Raw genomic sequence first — 22,258 nt, forward strand, 5'->3', positions numbered from 1 at the left:
AATTGTCTTTCCTTGTGGTTCTATCTCTTTGCTCTGTACACAGAAACAAAAAAGTCTGCACCCCTTCCTCCCCTCCCCCCACCATTTACTTCTCATCTCTCTCTTTCTTCCTCAGAGAAACAGTGCATCTAGGGACAGGTCTCCCCATGGCTCTAATACTGTCTCGGGCTGTTAGGAAACTGTCACTCTGTGAAACAAAATGATACTAATCCTAATTACTCATGGTTGGCCAAAATACTACATGATCTCTTATGAACTGTATGTAACTAAGTAGGAACAAAGTAATTTCCAACTATTTATGTGGCAGGCCCAGGTTACTTCACTAGAGAAAAGTAAAAACGTCCCTTTAGTTAATTTGCATGATATTGTTTCTGAAAGACCACCATCTTAAAAATGCGTTAATCAAATGTCTTCCAAAAAGTTATCCATGAGGGCGACTCATGAAGGGATGTGCTCCACGGGAGTGTACCACTGGTGTGGAGGGGAGATCATAGGCGGAAGTGAGAAGTCTTTGTCAGACTGGGGAGGAACTTAGGTACTCTTAATGGATCATTGGCAACAAAAGGGAGAGTGCAACTTTCAGTCCTTGAATTTGATCATCTGCTGATAGTGCATACATTTAGTCTTTCAATTAATTAGTCTTTACAAAATATTTCACAAAACTTTTTTAACCTATAGAAATTCGTTTCTATACATTTAATATATTTTATTGTATAAATTATTCTCATCTTTAGTGCCTTCTTTCAGTTTATAAATGGCAAAATAGACAATCAATAATCAAAGCTAATCCCAGGTGGAATCCCCTCCTCTCAGTGAGGTTAGTCCTCCACACACTTTGTGAATTTTATGAAATGCTCGTCTTTGCAGATGCCAAGAAAACTACACACACTTATCCTTCCCTGATAGTATGCCGTCTCCAAAAGGACTCCTTTCTGTTTTCCTTCTTTCTTTTGCTTGTTTAGAAATCAAAGGATGTGCATAGTTATAAAACTCGAAGTGTACCAATTACAGATGTGGGTAATGGGAAGGTTGGTGAGGTTCGAGTGCTGGCAACTTTTCTTTAAAGCAAAAAACACAGAGAGCTCAGCAGCTAAATCAGCTCTGGACATCTGCTGGGGTGAGGAGGCTGCCCGTGTCGTGGGCAGAAAGCCCATCAGAGGTTCATCCCTACACCTGGTACTTTGAGCAAACCAAGGCCTTCCTGCGTACTGCAATGTCTTTTCTGTCCCACCCTTTGGCCCCTCCGTTTCCTTCATGGCTTCACACAGTTTGTGTTGTACATTCATAAGAATTCACATTGACTGCAAAAACATAAATGCAACAAAAACATAAAAGCCTCCAAGTAGTAATATTATATATATTTTGTTCTCCTAAATGCTCTTCTGTCGTTGTCAGAGGCGCAGTAGCTAATTTATAACTTCTCCTTTGAGGGAATCCAGATGAAAGGCCCAGATTGCTCTTCAATAACAAGCTTGCATTGGTTATAAATATCTTCTAAGGTGTCTCCTTGGACAATAGCTACAACAAAAGCAAATGCACCAAGAGTTAGGAATCATTATCTCGGTGGTAAAGAGTGATCATCATTCACATTGGCAGAATCTCAAAGAACTCATCAGAAATCTTAATACTACTTTTTTTTTAGGAATGGAAAAGAAAATTCACATGGACGAGGTCATAACAATGATCTAAAGAAATGATTTCAATGTACATCTGCAACCAGCAATAACTACATCACTGTCTTTGCACTTCTACATCTCTGGTTATAGTTATGGACAATGAATCATTCATTGATTTAACAAATATGCTATAGGTGCTTGCTGAGTCAGGCACTGAGTTAGGCATAGATCAAGTTTCAGATTAAAGGCTCCCTGTGTAGCGAAGAAAGTGGCCTTATGGTCTCACTACTTACTTTGACAGGGGCAGAAATTCAGATATTTTACACTCAGGGGAAATACTAAGGGTTTTGGAGGAAACTGTAGTAAACTTCCTTAGCCCCCAAAGTCTTTAACAGGAAGTCCCATTCATTCTCCAAGTAATCTGTTAAATTGAGATTTTTAGCATACATGGCTATTCATATTGAGAATACTCTATGGTAATTATTTACAAGAAACATAAAAAGGAGGAAATATAAACTGTTAAATTGTGTATTACCTAGGGAATCAGTTCCAGTAACTTAAATACATTCCATATTTCCTTTGAACAAAAGCTATCTTGTAGACAACTTTCCAAAACATGTTGGCATTATCCATATGATACCAACCCTTTAAAATAGTCACTGGAAATGGTTTAGATGGTCACAAGCAACCCTAAGAATATTCTGAGTATTGCATTTTATTCCTGAAGCTAAACCAGTGGTCAAGGTGTACATTGTTTTGATTTGAGTTTTCCTACCTGGATATTCTGTTTAGGATGAAACATAACTCATATCTTTGTTATCAATTGTAACTGTACTTAGTATTACCTGATTTAAAAGATTTGCAAACTATTAAGCCATTGGCATATTCCATATTCTGAATAAGATAAGAAACAAAATGTCTAATTTCACAGCAGGTAGTTCAGGAGGAAAGTTCTTGTTTCTAAACCACAGAGAACCGATTGTAAGGCAAATTCTACAGTTTGATTACTTCCTGGATTTAATCAGTGGTCCATGAAAGAATATAAGAAAAGCAAGCCCAAGGTAGCTGGGAGGAAAAAAAAAAATCTGCCTCTATTTCTCTAACATCATGTAACCAAGGAAATATTTAGCAAGGAAGAAAGTTTACATTGAGATTTGATGCTGAATTTCCTGGACCACAGAGAAATGTTCTAAGCATCTTGTTGAAGTGCCACTTGATGGGAATACAGGCTGATAAGCAATGGACGTGGAATGGAGGTCCCAAGACCGCTCCTCAAGGATAACTGCCTTGGACACTGCCCATTTTGAGTCCTAAAAGTTTCTTTTCCAAGTTTCCTGGTGGTATCAGGGAGACAGTTTAATCAGGTATCAATGCCTAAAATTCTTGCCATAGCAGAGGAAAGCTCAGGCACATCTACCACTCATGGTTTTGGGCAGGGCCAGTGGGAACAAGAAAGGGAGCTAGCTGTAGCTGAACTCCAAGAAAAGAAAATTCAGTTTTGAGGCAGACAAGTGAAGCAGAGGGAAGCTCTGCACAGGACACTGAGGGCAATCATTCTTGACAGCAAGGTATTAGGGCCCAGGTATCCCAGGCCCAGAGTCCTCTCTACACCAATTGTCAGATCATTTTTCTCCCTTCTCACAGTACCAGGGAAAGAAATCTTACCTGTAAAATATTCTCCAAATTCTTGTTCTAGCTTAATTGCTCGATCATAGGTTTTCTTGGCTTGTTCCTCTGTTAGACGCTTATTCATTTCCCTGGGAAATGAAGATGTTGTATTAGAACACAAAGGGAAGCATAATGTCATTTTAGCTGCAGCTTCCTAGTCTTCATACAGGACACCTTTTTGTCAGCATCCTTTCGACAACAAGGACGCTCTGCCCAGGGAAATCACTCTCTTAGAGGATGGTCTCTTGGTCCCACACTGGATGGACGCAGAATCTGCCTCCTTATGATTTGTAATCATTAGTTCCTGTTCTATCCCTTGCAATCTACAGAGTAAGGCTAGCCTTCCCTCAGACAGGCCCTAGCATATTTAAAGTGCTCATGTGTACCCTAAGGATTTCATTTCTACAAAAGAAACTTTCCTACTTCCTTTATCTATGCCTTCATTGGGTATGACTTATAAATCTCCTTTTCCTGGTTATCATTTGCTCGACTTCATTTCGATCCATCTCAGCCTTTCTCCAATGTTGGACAGAATGTAAAGAAACACTCCAGGCATGGTCAGAGGCAGGAAGAGAGATGGAGGGAGGGGAACAGAAGGTATATGTTAGACTGTTGGGCCTCATCACTCTTGAGAGAACTGTTCTCAGGTCACATCCTTGCTTTGATCTCATCCTCCTTAGATATTGCTGATCATCCTCAGTGTGTATTTGGAAATGTGTGGAGTTGAGAAAACACACAGTGATTCCAAAGAATTACAGAAAATGGAGCTGGCCCCTTAGATACCTATATCTTCTAGACCAAAAAGGCATTTTGTGGGGTTTACTACCCCACTTCTGAGAAGGTGGGGCAAATCTTAATAGCAACAAGAGCCCTGAACTCCCTCTGTTTTTATAATCAAATGTCAACTCCAGGATTTGCTGAAGGAGGATTGAATTAAAATGGACACAGAATAGAACAATCACAAGTGCTGGCACTGAAGTATTTTCAAATAGATTATAATCTGATTAAGAGATCAATTCAGCAGGAAGATATAATGATTATCAATGTATATGCACCTAATTACAGGGCACCGGTTTATTTAAAAGATTTGTTATGGGACTTAAAGGGAGACTTAGACTCCAGTACAATAGTACTGGGGGACTTCAATACTCCACTCTCAGAAATAGACAGAGCAACAGGACAGAAGATCAACAAGGAGACAGTAGATTTAAATGACACTAAGCCCAAATGGATAGAACAGATATCTACAGAACTTTTCATCCTACACATAAAGCATTTACATTCTTCTGAGCAGTACATAGAACCTTCTCTAGGATTGACCACATACTAGGCCATAAAGCAAGTCTCAGCAAATTCAAAAGAATTAGAATCATACCATACAGCTTCTCAGACCATAAATGAATGAAATTGGAAATTAGCAACTTGGAAATCCCTAGAGCACGTGCAAACACATGGAGATTGAACAACATGCTCTTGAATGAACAATGGGTCATAGAAGAAATCAAAAAAATCAAAAATTTTCTGGAAGTAAATGAGGATAACAGCACAACATACCAAAACTTATGGGATACAGCAAAAGCAGTGTTAAGAGGAAAGTTTATATCAGTAGGTGCCTACATCAAGAAATTGGAAAGGCACCAAATAAATGAGCTTTCAATTCATCTCAAGGATCTAGAAAAACTGCAGCATGGCCGGCGCCACGGCTCACTAGGCTAATCCTCCGCCTTGCGGCGCCGGTACACCGGGTTCTAGTCCCGGTCGGGGCACTGATCCTGTCCTGGTTGCCCTTCTTCCAGGCCAGCTCTCTGCTGTGGCCAGGGAGTACAGTGGAGGATGGCCCAAGTACTTGGGCCCTGCACCCCACGGGAGACCAGGATAAGCACCTGGCTCCTGCCATCAGATCAGCGCAGTGCGCCGGCCGCAGCGCGCTACAGCGGTGGCCATTGGAGGGTGAACCAACAGCAAAAGGAAGACCTTTCTCTCTGTCTCTCTCTCACTGTCCACTCTGCCTGTCAAAAAAAAAAAAAAAAAAAAAAAAAAGAAAAAAGAAATAGAAAAACTGCAGCAAACCAGACCCAAATCTAGTAGGAGAAGAGAAATAATTAAAATTAGAGAAGAAATCAACAGGATTATATAAAAAAAAAATTACAAAAAATCAGTCAAACGAGGAGCTGGTTTTTTGAAAAAATAAACAAAAATCAGACCCCATTGGCCCAACTAACTAAAAAAAGAAAAGACCAAAATCAATAAAACCAGAGATGAAAAAAGAAACATAACAACAGACACCACAGAAATAAAAAGAATCATCAGAAATTACTACAAGGACTTGTATGCCAGCAAACAGGGAAATCTATCAGAAATGGATAGATTCCTGGGCACATGCAACCTACCTAAATTGAACCAGGAAGACATAGAAAACCTAAACAGACCCATAACTGAGAAAGAAATTGAAATAGTAATAAAGGCCCTGCCAACAAAGAAAAGCCCAGGACCAGATGGATTCACTGCTGAATTCTACCAGACATTTAAAGAAGAACTAACTCCAATTCTTCTCAAACTATTCAGAACAATCGAAAAAGAGGGAATCCTCCCAAATTCTTTCTATGAAGCCAGCATCACCTTAATTCCTAAGCCGGAAAAAGATGCAGCATTGAAAGAATTACAGACCAATATCCCTGATGAACATAGATGCAAAACTCCTCAATAAAATTCTGGCCAGTAGAATGCAACAACACATCAGAAAGATCGTCCACCCAGACCAAGTGGGATTTATCCCTGGTATGCAGGGATGGTTCAACGTTCGCAAAACAATCAACGTGATACACCACATTAACAGTCTGCCGAAGAAAAACCATGTGATTCTCTCAATAGACACAGAGAAAGCATTTGATAAAATACAACACCCTTTCATGATGAAAACCCTAAGCAAACTGGGTATAGAAGGAACATTCCTCAATACAATCAAAGCAATTTATGAAAAACCCATGGCCAACATATTATTGAGTGGGGAAAAATTGGAAGCATTTCCACTGAGATCTGGTACCAGACAGGGATGCCCAAATGCAAACGGCCAACAGACACATGAAAAAATGTTCAAGATCACTAGCAATCAGGGAAATGCAAATCAAAACCACAATGAGGTTTCACCTCACCCCGGTTAGAATGGCTCACATTCAGAAATCTACCAACAACAGATGCTGGTGAGGATGTGGGGAGAAAGGGACACTAACCCACTGTTGGTGGGAATGCAAACTGCTTAAGCCACTATGGAAGTCAGTCTGGAGATTCCTCAGAAACCTGAATATAACCCTACCATACAACCCAGCCATCCCACTCCTTGGAATTTACCCAAAGGAAATTAAATTGGCAAACAAAAAAGCGGTCTGCACCTTAATGTTTATTGCAGTTGAATTCACGATGGCTAAGACCTGGAACCAACCCAAATGCCCATCAACAGTAGACTGGATAAAGAAATTATGGGACACATACTCTATAGAATACTATACAGCAGTCAAAAACAATGAAACCGGTCATTTGCAACAAGATGGAGGAATCTGGAAAACATTATGTTGAGTGAATTAAGCCAGTCCCAAAGGGACAAATATCATATGTTCTCCCTGATTGGGGACAACTAACTGAGCACCAAAGGGGAAACCTGTTGAAGTGAAATGGACACTATGAGAAACAGTGACTTGATCAGCCCTTGTTCTGACTGTTGATGTACAATGTAATACTTTATCCCTTTTAGTATTTTTTTTTTTTTGTTCTAGTACTGGTGGTTGAACTCTGTAATTAACACACAATTATTCTTAGGTGTTTAAATTTTAATGGAAAAGTGATCCCTGTTAAATATAAGAGTGGGAATAAGAGAGGGAGGAGATGTACAATTTGGGACATGCTCAATCGGACTTGCCCCAAATGGTGGAGTTAGAAATGTGCCAGGGGATTCCAATACAATCCCATCAAGGTGGCATGTACAATGCCATCTCACTAGTCCAAGTGATCAATTTCAGTTCACAGTTGATCACACTGATAGGTCTAAGAGTCAAAGGGATCACACAAACAAGACTAGTGTCTGCGAATACTAACTGATAGAATCAAAAAGGGAGAGAATGATCCAACATGGGAAGTGGGATACACAGCAGACTCATAGAATGGCAGATGTTCTAAATAGCATTCTGGCCTCAGAATCATCCTTTAAGGCATTCAGATCCTGTTGAAAAGCCCATGAGAATATTTCAGGCATGGAAAGCCAAGACACTCTGGGGAAAAAAAAAAAAAAAAAAAAAAGAAGACCTAAATGAAAGATCTCAGCGAGTGAGATCCCAGTGGAAAGAACGGGGCCATGGGCTGGCGCCGTGGCTCACTAGGCTAATCCTCCGCCTTGCGGCGCCGGTACACCAGGTTCTAGTCCCGGTCGGGGCACCGATCCTGTCCCGGGTGCCCCTCTTCCAGGCCAGCTCTCTGCTGTGGCCAGGGAGTGCAGTGGAGGATGGCCCAAGTGCTTGGGCCCTGCACCCCATGGGAGACCAGGAGAAGCACCTGGCTCCTGCCATCGGGTCAGTGCGGTGTGCCGGCCACAGCATGCCTACCGCAGCGGCCATTGGAGGGTGAACCAACGGCAAAAGGAAGACCTTTCTCTCTGTCTCTCTCTCACTGTCCACTCTGCCTGTCAAAAATTAAAAAAAAAAAATTAAAAAATTGAAAGAACGGGGCCATCAAAGAAGGAGGTACCTTTCTCTGAAGGGAGGAGGGAACTTCCACTTTGACTATGACCCTTTCGGAATAAGATCTAAGTCGACGAACTCAAAAGGCTTCCATAGCCTTGGCAATTCATGACTAGAGCCTAGGGAGATTACTGACGCCATAACAAGAGTGTCAAATTGTTAAGTCAACAACAGGAGTCACTGTGTACTTACTTCTCATGTGGGATCTGTCCTTAATGTGTTGTCCAATGTGAAATAATGCTATAACTAGTACTGAAACAGTATTTTTACACTTTGTGTTTCTGTGTGGGTGCAAACTGATGAAATCTTTACTTAATATATACTAAATTGATCTTCTGTATATAAAGATAATTGAAAATGAATCTTGATGTGAACAGCATGGGAGAGGGAGCAGGAGATGGGAGGGGCGCGAGTGGGAGGGAAATTATGGGGGGGGGGGAAGCCATTGTAATCCAAAAACTGTACTTTGGAATTTATATTTACTAAATAAAAGTTAAAAAAATATATTATAATCAAGTGATTTAGTCAAATAGTTGGTACAAAAGAATCTCTGATGGCTACTTTATTTTTTTTTCTGATAGGAAAATGGGCTTCAACAGAATATGTCTGGGATTATTTGTCTGATTCTTTCTATCAGTTTGTCAATTACTGGTGTATTATTAACTATATATAAATAATGCTTACATCATTACAAGATTATTTAAATCCATCTAGTCTCAAGGGCACATCAAGGTAGAAGAAAAATGGAAAATTTTCTAGTTCCCTCCAAAACTTAACTAGTGGCAGCTTTATCTCTTCCTGATCTTTAACAAAATGTCCAGCCAAATGCAAAAGATGTTTCGGTTGGCCCATGGTGTAAGCAGGTGAAGAATTTCTGAAAGCATTATTGCCTTGCATGCTGTTCAGGAAGCTAGAGATCTGGGTCTTAGTCAATTTCTTTTTCAGAGCAAGACACGAAGCTTGACGTAATGAAGGAACTTTTCTAAGGTATATTTAATAAACAGTAATCAGGGGTTAAAAACCTCAAGGTTTAATTTTTTTAAACAAATTTTTGACCAAAATGCCCATTGTACCAAGACTAGGTATTTTCCAAAAGAGGCTTCTTTCCTTCTCCCAGACAGTCCTCACCCTGGAAGCAAGATGCCAAGAGAAACCAAGGGAAACCCTCCGTAGGAAGATGGTGATTTGCTTCAGGTGTCATGTGGTAATCTAGCGCTCGATCTTCTTACACTTGCCCATGTGATCTGTCTTGTCAAAATTCCTTTGGTTTCCCAAAGACCTACTTTAGCTTTTTATCTCGTCATATATGAATTTATTTTGTCTCCTTGCCTAAAATGTGAGTTGTTTGTTTATTTGGCATGGAGCCTGGGTCAACATTTATTCACTGAATGAATATGTGAATGAATGACTGAGTAAGCGGGGAGCTAGACAAATAAACACAATTAAGATATAGTTGAAAACAGATGGAAACACAAGGGGTCACAGGAGCAAGAAGAGAAAAGCAAATCGAAGGTGACAGGGTAGAGACCCAGGAAACCGTCTCATTGTCATGGGAGGCAGGAAGAGAAAAATGTCTTCCACACATGCCCTTGATTTTATGCTCTTCAGAACAGTCAGCTATATATGTGCTAATAAGCTCTGTGGTTTGATGTGGAATGATGCACTTGAGAAACAACGTGTGTGATGATGTATCAATGCCTAAATGTGACAGCTGCCATGCTTTTGTTCCAGCTGACCTAGCATTCACTCCTTCCTGGGGAATGGGCAATTCATACCAGCTTTACTCTTGAAGTAAAGCCCCGGGAAAGAGTGAACCGTAAAGTAAACATTCAGTATTTAGTAACAGAATTGCAATGGTCTGAATGTCACTGTCACTGCACTTGAGACACATGAATATGGCTGCAGCAAATTATGCCAGATTCACTGTCCTCATTGCAGAATCCAGCCTGCAGTATGTTTAATTTTCCTTGGTGATAAGTGGCTGTGACAGTTCCCTAAGGCCAAACTAAATAAGTTATCTCATAGTTATGGAAGGAAGTAGACCTTCTCCTACTGAGCGCCAGATGGGACTGTCTCCCAATGTCACACTGGACCAAATGTGTCACTGCTGTTGCTCCTTCAGGCCTCACTTCCCGGGAAGGCCATTTATCCCACAGTCTTATTTTTCTGTTTCTGAAACAGACCTTTAAAATGCTCTTCCCAGGAGGTGAAGACCATTTTTCTTATACTTCTTATTAATATTAACATTACTTACAATATTTGTGAGGCTATTTACAGATTACAAATCATTTTAACATAATGAAACTTGTGGTTGCTTAATTTACTTTGTGCCATCATCAACACAGCAAGCTAAAAAGGAGAAATTTAACTCATGCTATTGGGATAATAATATTAAAATCATTATTTTATCATCCATATATATATTTTTCTATGTGCCAACTATGAGCAAAGTTCTTCACATTATCATTTAATATCCAAATTCTTGGGGCTGGAGATACTATCAGTGAATTCTGATTTTATTTTTCATTCTGATTAAAGTTCTTGTCCATGTTTTATTTATGGAAATATATTCTGATTTAAAATGCATCTCTGGCAATTTCCCCAGAGATTTATTTAACTATTTAACTTAGTTCTCTCTGGCTGCCATTGCAGCTACTGCCGTTTGCTCTGCTCCTACATCCTCAGAGGTGACAGACAGCTGATGCCCTCTGCAAGGAATTGCTTTCACCTCTGAGATCAGATAACTTCTGTTTCTTTAGTCTTTCCATAAACATTGTTCTCCAGTACTCTGTGGTTCATTCCTGAATGCTATCAAAACACTCTGTGGTCCTGAGGCCCAAATGGGGACAGTAGTTGAGCAAGGTTCTGGTTATAGACACATTGCCATTCTCTCTTGCATGCTTTTGGAAAAAGGTGCTGTTTATGTGTATACAACGATGAAATACTTCACTCCTTTATGATAAAGTAACTATATATTTTAAAATAATAATAATATTATAATTGAGTACTTACTACATGCCAAGGATGTTTGAAGAGTTCTGTATTCATGATCTCATTGTTTAATCTTTATGCTAGCTCTATGAAGTCCTTATTAATGTACCCAGTTTAAGGGTTAGGAAATAAATCTGAGGGAAATCAAGCAATTTGCCCCAGGTCACATAACTGATCAATAGCAAAGCAAAGCAAAGACCAATCCTAATTGGTCCTAATTGACAAGTCTCTGTCGTAGCCACTTTGCTCTGCTACTTTTTATCTACTGCACGTTTACTTTTGTATGAGAGTTTCATATATTGATTTTCTAGTCAGATCATGAATATCTGTCCAATTTTCTTTTACTAATTTTTGAAGGAAAATATTTCACAAGACCTTTGAAAAATAAAAAGAACAAGGAAAGTTTCTGAGCCATATATTTTTCCTTTGTTCATAAAGGTATACAGGTATATGGAGCCGTTGGTTAGATTGATAAGTTCTTTACTATCCTGCCACTAAGAAAGCTCCCTATTAAGAACCATAGTCTCAGGGCTGGGCTGGCACTGTGGCGTAGCAGGTAAAGCCGCCACTTGCAGTGCCAGCATCCTATAGGGGGTTCTGGTTCATGTCCCAGCTGCTCCACTTCTAATCCAGCTCTCTGCTATGGCCTGGGAAAACAGTAGAAGATGGCTCAAGTCCTTGGGCCCCCGCACCTATGTGGCAGACCCGGAAGAAGCTCCTGGCTCCTGGTTTTGTATTGGTACAGCTCCAGCTATTGCGGCCATCTGGGGAGTGAACCAGCAGATGGAAGACCTCTCTCTCTCTCTCTCTCTCTGCTTCTCCTTCTCTCTCTGTGTAACTCTTTCAAGTAAATAAATAAATCTTAAAAAAATGAACCAGAGTCTCTCTATATAAAGTTTTAATCAAGGAACATTAGATTTCCACTATGGAACAAAGTGAACTAAACGCCAATAGAGACTAAAATATTGTCTACACTTTCTAAAAAAAAAAAAAAATTTTAAAAGAGTTCCCTATGAAACTGCTCTCAGTTCAATGATGATTGCTTCCTATCATTTGGAAACAAAACGAAAACCAGAACCAAATCAGCCTACCCTCAAAACAATACCACTGGGCCAATGCTGTGGCATAGCAGCTAGAGCCACCGCCTGCAGTGCTGGTATCCCATATGGGTGCTGGTTCAAGTCCTGCCTGCTCCACTTCTGATCCAGCTTCCTTCCATTGCCTGGGAGGGCAGAAGACCCAAGTCATTGGGTCCTTGCACCTGCATGGGAGACCTGGAAGAGGCTCCTGGCTCCTGACTTCAAATCGGTCCAGCTCTGGCCATTGAAGCCATTTTGGGAGTTAACCAGCAGATGGAAGACCTCTCTATCTCTCTGTCTGTGCCTCTGCCTCTCTGTAACTCTGCCTTTCAAATAAATCTTTTTTTTTTTTTTTAAAGCAGCACCACCAAGAGCTAAATTGAAGCAAATCAAACAACTTGTGAAACACCAAAAAAATACAAATCAAGAACTATCAATGAACACCTTTTAAGGAACTACCGATGATGTGTTTCTAGTAGTTCAAATAAAACCTAATGTATCTTTAAGAAAATGGGCATTTCCCATTTATATACATTTGTGACAAAGAGCTTTTAGCAATCTCGGGGCAACTGGAAGTTAATCAGACAATGGCTTCTAGTCCTCTCTACTTACATCAGAGGTTCCAGAGACTTGGGCTTAATGAAGATGGCAATGGGATAAAGCTGGGCAACTTGTAGCCGCTTGATAGCATTTCCTGATACATCAAGTATACAGTGTTTGCCCTAAAAGAAAGAGAAGAAAAACATGGAGTGAATTTAGAAAGAATGGCCATCACCCAACCAAAAGAAAATAACATACACATGTTTTAGAAAAGGCTGGAGATGATGGATTTTTAAAGGTTGAAAAAGAATCACTGTAAAGAGTGAATAATAGTTGATATGAAAGTATAGGGTCTTCAGAGTACTTGAAATAAGTAATATTTATTAGCTCCTTACTAAGTGTCTGCCACTGAGCTAGACATTGTACATGTCCTCTCTGTTACCTTTATCCTCTTACATACATGATATGAAAGGGAAGACAATTAGCCACATGTTATTTGATTGAGTCTATTCTCGTGAAGCTCATATACCATCTCTGAAGACAACAGGAAGAAATTCCTAAATCGATGAGGTGGGTTATTATTGACTGCATTTTTACAGAAGAGAAGACTAAGGCTTAGAAATATTAACTAACTTGCCCAAAAATTCAGGTTGAAAGCCAGGTTTTGAGCACCCACAGGATTGTTGGTTGGGATAAATAGAAATCTCATTTTGTCATCTTAACCTGCATTTAACTTGGAGGAACAGTAATCATGGGAATTTGGAACAATTTCATAAACATTTGCTGAGTGCTTCAGGTGTAATCTGCCCTTGATATGCTAGTGAAGGACAGACACAGAGTCACTTTAAATGTTATATGGCTAAATGCTGAGAGAGAAGCTTGCACAGGGCATGTAGATTTCTTGTTTGTTAACAAATGAAAACCTTATTACATTATAGCACACCTCATTTAACTCGGCTTCTACTGCCCTGAGTGCTCAGAGAACTGCTTTATAAAGTATTTCTGGAAAAGTAGATACATTTGTCACATCATATTCTACTTCCTGGAGAGAAATGGCCTAATTACCCTGAGGCTAGATTTACATGAAAAGAGAAAAAGACATTTTATGCAGATAGCAACGGTCCTAAGTTATTAATAAGGGATAAAAACTCATCTGTAATGGCCATATGAAAATGAGCAGAATTCAGTGACTATGTGAATTCTTACATGAGAAACAGAGTTAAGATTTGGCTCGAGTCTTTATCACTTAAGGGACAAACTCCAAGTTTTCTACCTGTTAAGCACAGCAGCTATACAAAAAGTACAAATGCTATTTGGTTATTCACTGGCCAGCACATTTCACATTAACAATGGCTGTATCTATATGTTCAAACAGGAACGTGGATGTAATTATCTAGGATACTGACTAGAATCAGTATCCATATAAATAATTGAGCCCCATTTTTGAAAGAGAAGAAGATAGGTACAACTTATTGTATTTTTGGATAGACATTAAAATTTCCAGTTGAACTTTCTTATCAGTACATGAAAAGTGGGGAAGAGTTACATCACATCAAGCCAACCCAATAAATAATTTTTTTTCCTGTGAAGCTGGTTTTCTGTATTCATAAATGATAGGCTCTCTGTTCAAGCACATCTTAAAGCCATGTTCAAGTGCCTCCCTAGTCTATCCTCTCTTAAGCATTCTCCTCTTTTCCATGCCCTGAAATCATCAGTTACAAGAGAATTGCAGCATCTACATGCCTTCTCTAAGTTGGAACTTTTGCCAGCAATGAGCTAGACAGTCCTTCTTATCAATCATGAAAATCTCAAGTTTTCAGAGAGATAGATAAGAAACTCCCTCAAATAATTGTGGATCCCTTTCTAGGCAATCCAGAGTAACATATCTTCCTTTAAAAAATTCAGCTGTGTTTACTAGGGTCTTGGTTAGTGAGTCAAGGACAAAGCAAATCCCCACAAATTCATTCTATTAATTGCCTTTAGGTTTGCCATATCCCCTTACTCCTTACTCCCTTCAAGTCATCTTTATTGTCATACTTTATTGAGATTAGAATAAAGATACATGACATTGCATGAAGGTTGATTCTCTGCTTAGATTTCTTAAAGAATATTTAACAAAAATTTACAGCTGCAATCAGGAAAGAATGATGATCAAAAACAAAAAAATGCAACCTGTCACCTGAAAACCTTGTTTCAAGATACTATATGAAAAAGAGAGAACATACCCTTTCTGCTACAAATCTCACAGATTGCACACTGGTTCCATATAAATTGTCATTGTACTGGCCGGCTTCTATAAACTTGTGCTCTTGGATGTCTTTCTCCATTTGTTCTCTGGAAATGACGAAGTGATAGTCTCTGCCATCCACCTCATAGTCACGCTTTGGCCTTGTGGTATCTTTAAGATAAAGCAAAACACAGTGAAATTAAGGTGCATTTATAGTCATAAAATTCATTTACACCTATTTTCTCTACTGTGCCTCAACACAGATCCGTGGATATATGTAACATGATGGACCATGATATATAAATATCAACTGGTAACATCATACACTCCCATCATAAACAACTACAAGAGTAACAAAATATATGGAACAAACTATTTTCAGGCAGTGTAGGTCTGGGATTCTTGATAGTGAACTCTACTTTCATCCCACCCCTCTGATCAGGTGCCATTTCCAAACACAGTGTTAGCAGGCACTGCAGGCCAGCCGGAACTGGGCATTTAAGATCTCAGAAAAGCTGTATTTTAGGAAGTTATTCAAGACCTACTCTAGATGTCCCTTCACAAAGTCTAAAACTAAGCCACTACTAGAATAAGTAAATTATTGTCTGCCAAAGAAAAAATTTAATATTCTATAAAGGAAGATAATAAAATTCAGACTCTCAACTATATAGTATCACAATGTGTAGCACAAAATAAAAGATTCTGAGATAAGGAAAGAAGCAGGAAAATGTATCATAACCAGAAATAAAAAATAGTTAAAGTTATAAATATATTCTGTGCTTTAAAAATATGTAAAATAAGAGAATAACTACTAAGGTGAGACTAAAAGTCAGCAACTCTATTCAATCTAATTTGTTATTTAAAAAAAAGGGAAACAATCTAGCAATATGAATAAAAAAAGTTAAGATATTTCCAATTTTGGACTCAGTTACTTTCTTTTTGAGAATCTATCTTAAAAATGACAAACTTTGAATGTACTTTTATTATTGTTTACAATATTAATAAGTAATAATGATAACACAATTATATTTTAGTTATAATGTAATGAAAAATAGGGAAAAGTCAAATTGTCTATACATGAAAGATTATTAATTGGAATAATCATTTAAAACAGTTATGCGAACTTTTAAAAAAATGTTACATGAAGCCGGCGCCGCAGCTCAATAGGCTAATCCTCCGCCTTGCGGCGCCGGCACACCGGGTTCTAGTCCCGGTCGGGGCACCGATTTTGTCCTGGTTGCCCCTCTTCCAGGCCAGCTCTCTGCTGTGGCCAGGGAGTACAGTGGAGGATGGCCCAAGTCCTTGGGCCCTGCACCCCATGGGAGACCAGGATAAGCACCTGGCTCCTGCCATCGGATAAGCGCGGTGCGCTGGTCGCAGTGCGCAGGTCGTGGCGGCCATTGGAGGGTGAACCAACGGCAAAAAGGAAGACCTTTCTCTCTGTCTCTCTCTCACTGTCCACTCTGCCTGTAAAAAAAAAAAATGTTACATGAAAAAGGCTATGTGCAATCTTATGAAAAATTGCACAAAAATGAAAGGGTAGATGGAAATCAATGAAAATATTAGCAGTAATATCATCTCTGGATATTGTGTGAAATTATGTGTACTTTTTATTATTTAACTTGTTTTTTAGCATTGTTAAGTTTTGTTCAGTAAACATGTTTATAATCATAAAATTGTGCTGTTAATGCAAAAGAGAAGAGAGTGTGCAAGGCAGAAGGGAAAGTAGAAACAGTGCTTAAAGATTTTCTCTTTTTCTTCTGTTCCTCTCAAAGTGGGAGATCCAACTGGAAACTTCTCTATAAACAACTTAATATTTCATTTGTTCTTTCCTATCTGAAGACCCTCCCAGGATATGTTCTATGGCAAATCTTCCCCAAAGTCTTTGCTGAGAACTGTTTCATGAGATACAGAAATCATCCTAGTCTCTTTGGTCATTTACTGCTCACGTATAATTCCCTGTATGCTTAAGCATTCCAGGTGAAATTTGTAGTATTGAAACATTAGAGGCACTTGTAAGCCTAAACTTTTAAAAAGGAGAAGGGAGGGAGGGAGGGAGAGAGAGGGGGAGAGGGAGGGAGGGAGAGAGAGGGGGATTTATTGAGATTAAATTTAAGAGCTTCCTTATCTGATAAATTAAAAATTTCTAGTAGGCTTGTCTGCATACATAGGTCTCCATGCATTTCTATGTGACATAGTAGGGGCGGGTGAGTGAAGCAAAGTAGTGGTGGTGGTAGGGGGAGAGCTGGAGCAGACAGAATCTTCTAGGGCAAGACTCAGAGGGAGCAGGAGATCTGATGGTTGTCTATAAAGGCAAAGAAAGCAGATGAAGGCCTGTAATGGCATACCAGACATATAAAAGCCATATCCACCTTCTTGTCTTCATCCTTCCAAAACCCAGGACTGACAAAACTCATGGGAAAAGCTATTCAGTCTTGGGTTTGACACATGACCTCAAGTCATCTTGGGGTGATTTTAATATATAGCTTTATTTCTGATTTCTCTCATCCTATGGAAAAAAGATGCTTCAGTGGCATTCCAATTAACTTATAAGGAGATACTAGGATTTAGGCCTATCAGAAATCTTATGCTGTTGTAAATGCTAGGGGTTTAACAAAGATCCACCTTGCCTTCTAGGGAACTGCAGTCAGTTTGAAAGAACACTATTACTTTCACTGGAGAACCATTTATGGCAGCTTGGATGAAAAGTGTTAGGCATAGAAATTTTAAAAAGCATTCAGATAATAGGCAATGGATGGCACATGAATCACTGGAGAGACGATTGGAGAATAGAATTACATTTTATCATCTCATAAAGAAATCAAGCTTTTTATTTTCCTGGAAGAAAGTATAATGATACTTACGTGGCACGCAGGAGCCAAATTTATCTGGGAATTCAGATATCAAGTCATCATTGATCCGATCCTTCATGGGGCCCAGGATAATCACTGGCCGGGTATAGTTTACTGTGGAGAGGAAAAGGAATATGCAGATGAGGAGAAAGACTTGGAAGCAACTGCAAAACTGCTCTGCAAGGGTGATTCTAAAGGTGAAATTGCCAAATAGGAAGAAATACTCAAAGCATTGTTTTTATAGATAAATTACCCATGCAACCCTGCATAGACAAATTGATGGTTCGATGTTGGCTGTGCTTACTTTCTGGAATTTACTAACAGGGAAAAGCAACTGCAGCGTCAGTGTACAGAAGGAACCATTTGGGGGAGTTTTGCTTATTCTCAGGTTATGCCTACACAATGTCAAAACAACTGAATTTAGTCAACTGAGTGGGAGAAAAAAAAGAATTCGACCCAGCTGTTTGGCTACTGTTCAGACAGATTTTTAAAAGCAATTGTTAGTAGTAATGAAACCTTATGCTTTTATAGTTTTTTTTTTTCCTCAGCTCAAAATACTTTCTGTACTCTGTTGGGGTTTTTTTTGAATTTTTTTAATCTGGGATTAAAAGGAACTCTAAATTTTATTACAACTTCTCATCTGATGCTTCAGTTTTCTCCACAATTTCATTAGCGTTTGTATAAATGCCTCCGGGAGAAAAGAACTCAGGCTTCTGGAGCATCTACAGATAGCCTGCATCTTAGACATGTTTGTGAGGAAGTCCTTCTCCACACTGAGCTGACATCAGCCCCACGGGAGACTTTATCCACCAGTCCTGTAGCTGGGCTCTTTAGGTGACTCAGATGTTCTCCTTCCACTGCGGATCACTCATCTCGAGGGCTGCTCCATCCTCTTGGGAGCTTTTACTGTCCATGCAGGGAAGCTGGTTGTTTGATAATAGAGACAAAGAAAAAGAGAGCAGGGTATAGTCTAAGGGCAGCTAAGTATCAAGCAGAGTTTATTTCCCTTAGCTTTCCAGTCTTGTCATCTTTTGATGGTGTCACCTGTTATGGCCTGGAAACCAGGAACCAGAGTGCATGCCAGGACACTTACTTTCCTGCCTTGTGACAGGCTCATAGGAAAGAATGAAGTCTTCTTGTCCTCCTGAGAAGAGAAGAAAGGAAAATTACAGTGGCCTAGCAACCAGTCGTATACTACAGCTACAAGCCCTGCTTTGAAACTCAGAAAATTGACACAGTTGAGGGTTAATTTTTCTTTCTCTCTCTCTCTCTCTTTTAAACATTAAAAAAAAAAATCCCTTCATCTTCATAAAACTCTTCAGTACTATTTTAGTGCCAGGGGATCACGGTGCCATAACTATCAGTAATAACTGGCTGCTGGCTATCTGCAGCAGAGCAATGACCTGTGAGACTCCTTCCTGTCTAGTGTTGAGAAATGGAGCACCACAGCCTCTATACCAAGATTTGCTTCCTAAAATGAAGCCCTTTAGATAAAGGAAAGGGTCCTTTGCCATAGTTTGCTGCTACATAATCAGAAGTTCTATACTTTTTAGTTCATTTATTTTATTTTTCCAAGCAGCACACTGTTCAAAAGCAACTGCTGCTTCTTTGATTTATGATGCAAAAAGCTCATCTCATCTCTCTATGTTATAGGACACTAAGGACTTTAATATTAATTCATCCAAAAAATTACTATGGGTTAATTTAAGAAGATCAAGAATTGAAGAATGCCCTACATCATTGGTTATAATTGTTGCTAAATCATGCCTTGAAACTTCAGAAAGAGAACTAAGGAAGAAAGTGTAGTAAAAGTGTCAGCCTCTGTCCAATGCTGTTTGTTACAACCATTCTGATTCAGGCTGGGCCTCAAGTCAAATAGCCATGGAAAGTAAATTGGATTTTGGCAATTATTTTTTCAATAACTTTTTTCATCCAATTGGTGAGCTAATTGTTCATGGAATTAGCCTGATTCATCTGCAAACTCAGGAGGGTCTGTTCTAGTAGTTTCATTAGGTCTATTAGTGACTAAACTTTGTGTCTGCCAGAGGAGATAGCGGAGGAAGAACGGAATATGAAGTGTTTTTCTGAAATCAAAGAGCAATTAACTTCACTGCTGTATATTCTCACCACCCTTGAAACACCTTCATGGTTTGTCAATCCCAGGTTTGCCTCCTTAGGCCTCCCCAGGAGACTGTGAAATCCATAAAGGCAAGGCCCGATTTCCATTCATTACTGTGTCCCTATGGCCAGGCTGAGTGCTTAGCACAGACAGACATCAATGAATTCACATTCTGATTTCAGCCCTGAGAAAAGGGATGAGCAATGAGGCCAAAGGTAGATTCTGCTTTGTGTTTCTGTCACTATGGTCATTTCACTTTGGGCAGTAAGGTTTTCTCTAGAGATGTAACACTCCATGCTTCCATAAGAACCTCTTTCCAATAGCCTTGGGATTCACTCTTATGGGACATTCTAATGGAAAAACTTAAAATAAGATGTTTGATGTAAGTATGTATAATTTGTGATCCAGAAAACTAGGGCAAAGCACAGCTTTGAATAATTTTGTTAGAGAGTTCTATAGTTATTTGCTCATCCATCACTTTTGGTTTACTCCTCTAATAATAAAAGGCATTGATTCTGGCTCAGAGCAGGAGTTGGAAGATAACAATGGCAGCTTCCCTAGGTCTAGGCCCATCCCGGTTCTTAAGATCCAGTGACAGTGAGCTTCTGTGTAATGCCCAGGAAGCCTGCAGGGAAGCGGTGGAGGTTGACATTACATAATTGCTGTGCATTCAGCACCATAAACCAATTTTCACTTTCATGCTCAAGAATGGAAAGGCCTCTGAGGAATGGGCAGAAGACAAAGAGGTGGAGAAAAAAAAGTCACAATAGCAAAGCAAAGAAAATTCATGTCTATGGCTGTTGGCAGGGCTTGAGGGGCTTTCCCATCCATTGGCTTCTATTTTTCACAGCCATTTCTTGAGCTCGGTATTCTGATTAAACTTGTGTTATGGATGAAGAAGCTGAGATCCAGTAATGTTAATGAGGCCTGTCTGTTTCCTCAGCCTGTAAGTAGAGGAGTCAAGAATTTGAACCACATCCTTTCCTTGAGTATATTGCATTGTCTCAAAAGGGCAAGAGATGTGGAATTCTCTGGAGCTGGGGGACAGGGGCAGGACTTACAAATCAACAAAGGATGCAGAGGCGGGGACAGAGATAGGAGCTGGAGCCAAGCCGGAGTCACTGAGAGGCCACATGGTGCTTGATCTGAAAACATCAGCTTTTATGTTTTTTTTTTTTTTTTTTTTTTTTTTTTTTTTTGACAGGCAGAGTGGACAGTGAGAGAGAGACAGAGAGAAAGGTCTTCCTTTGCCGTTGGTTCACCCTCCAATGGCCGCCGCGGTAGGCGCACTGCGGCCGGCACACCGCGCTGATCCGATGGCAGGAGCCAGGTGCTTCTCCTGGTCTCCCATGGGGTGCAGGGCCCAATTACTTGGGCCGTCCTCCACTGCACTCCCTGGCCACAGCAGAGAGCTGGCCTGGAAGAGGGGCAACCGGGACAGGATCGGTGCCCCGACCGGGACTAGAACCCGGTGTGCCGGCGCCGCAAGGCGGAGGATTAGCCTAGTGAGCCGCGGCGCCGGCTTTTTTTTTTAATGTTGCTATGTTGTCTCCATAAAATCATCCTTGGTAGTTTTTCTATTTTTTTCCTCAGGAGGTTTGGGACTTAAAAATAACAGCTGACGAAAAGGTATAGACTATTTCTTGGTCTTGTTTTGGCAACCACAAGGCTGAAAGTGGAAGAGCAGCATGGAGCTGCATGTGGACCTCTGTGGCTGTCAGAGATTTGGCAGAGGAGGCTGTCAGTCTCCATCAAACACTTTGTGTGTAAACTGGAGCAAGTCACAGCGAGACATGTTCAGAGAAGACCCTAATAAGCTTCCATTAAAAAAAAAAAAAAGAATTTGCTGTTCCTTAGAAATTCTTGGAAACAACAGAAAGAAGGGAAAAAAAGACCAGTGGCAGTACACTTCACATTTTAAATTTAGTTTTTGGTGTCTGCATGCGGTGATTATTAAAGAATAAATCAGGTTCTTAGAGTCATAGACGGTAAGCACTGAAGGTCTGGAGTTTATGTATTTCCTAGATGGCAAGTGCCCAGTGCAAGTTGTAACTCCCCCATTCTGTGCCATTGACAGACATCTGCCTGTGCTCCTGCTGAGCCTCAGTGTGGCCTCGGAATATTTTCAATACAATTCTTCAGGCAGGCAGCTATTACTTATTGGTCAGAGTTGGTTAAAGTCTGTTTGCCATGTCTGTCCTAACCCAAGCTATTCATTTTACACAAGGGAGAACTAAGGTTCGAAGGTTTTTGAATAATTTCTTAAAAGCCACAAAATGAATCAGTGGCTCTGTGTCTCCACAGGTTATTGAGAAGATTAAATTAGTTAACATACATGAAGGCTATAAAACCTGGTTCAGTACTTGGTTAATGCAATACAAATGCTGCTGTTTGAAACAACTTGATGGGCAATATGGAATGGCTGCAATGGACTAGGAA

The 22,258-nt window shown here is 39.9% G+C and overlaps 1 protein-coding gene across 3 annotated transcripts in view; it reads right to left on the reverse strand.

Moving 5' to 3' along the window:
• Positions 1–252: 252 nt before the first annotated feature.
• Positions 253–22,258, reverse strand: part of DLG2 (discs large MAGUK scaffold protein 2) — a 2,175,716-nt gene continuing 2,153,710 nt past the window's right edge. For all 3 annotated transcript variants that reach the window (XM_062196791.1, XM_062196793.1, XM_062196792.1), the window contains 6 exons: positions 18,794–18,844; positions 17,713–17,814; positions 14,847–15,019; positions 12,694–12,803; positions 3,282–3,373; positions 253–1,518 (listed from right to left, as the gene is read on the reverse strand). In XM_062196791.1, the coding sequence (XP_062052775.1) occupies positions 1,412–1,518; positions 3,282–3,373; positions 12,694–12,803; positions 14,847–15,019; positions 17,713–17,814; positions 18,794–18,844 (635 nt within the window). In that variant the 3' untranslated portion in view covers positions 253–1,411. The remainder of the gene's footprint in view (positions 1,519–3,281; positions 3,374–12,693; positions 12,804–14,846; positions 15,020–17,712; positions 17,815–18,793; positions 18,845–22,258) is intronic.

This window comes from Lepus europaeus, chromosome 7 (genome assembly GCF_033115175.1).
Source record: "Lepus europaeus isolate LE1 chromosome 7, mLepTim1.pri, whole genome shotgun sequence".
In the NCBI taxonomy this organism is placed as follows: Eukaryota; Metazoa; Chordata; class Mammalia; order Lagomorpha; family Leporidae; genus Lepus; species Lepus europaeus.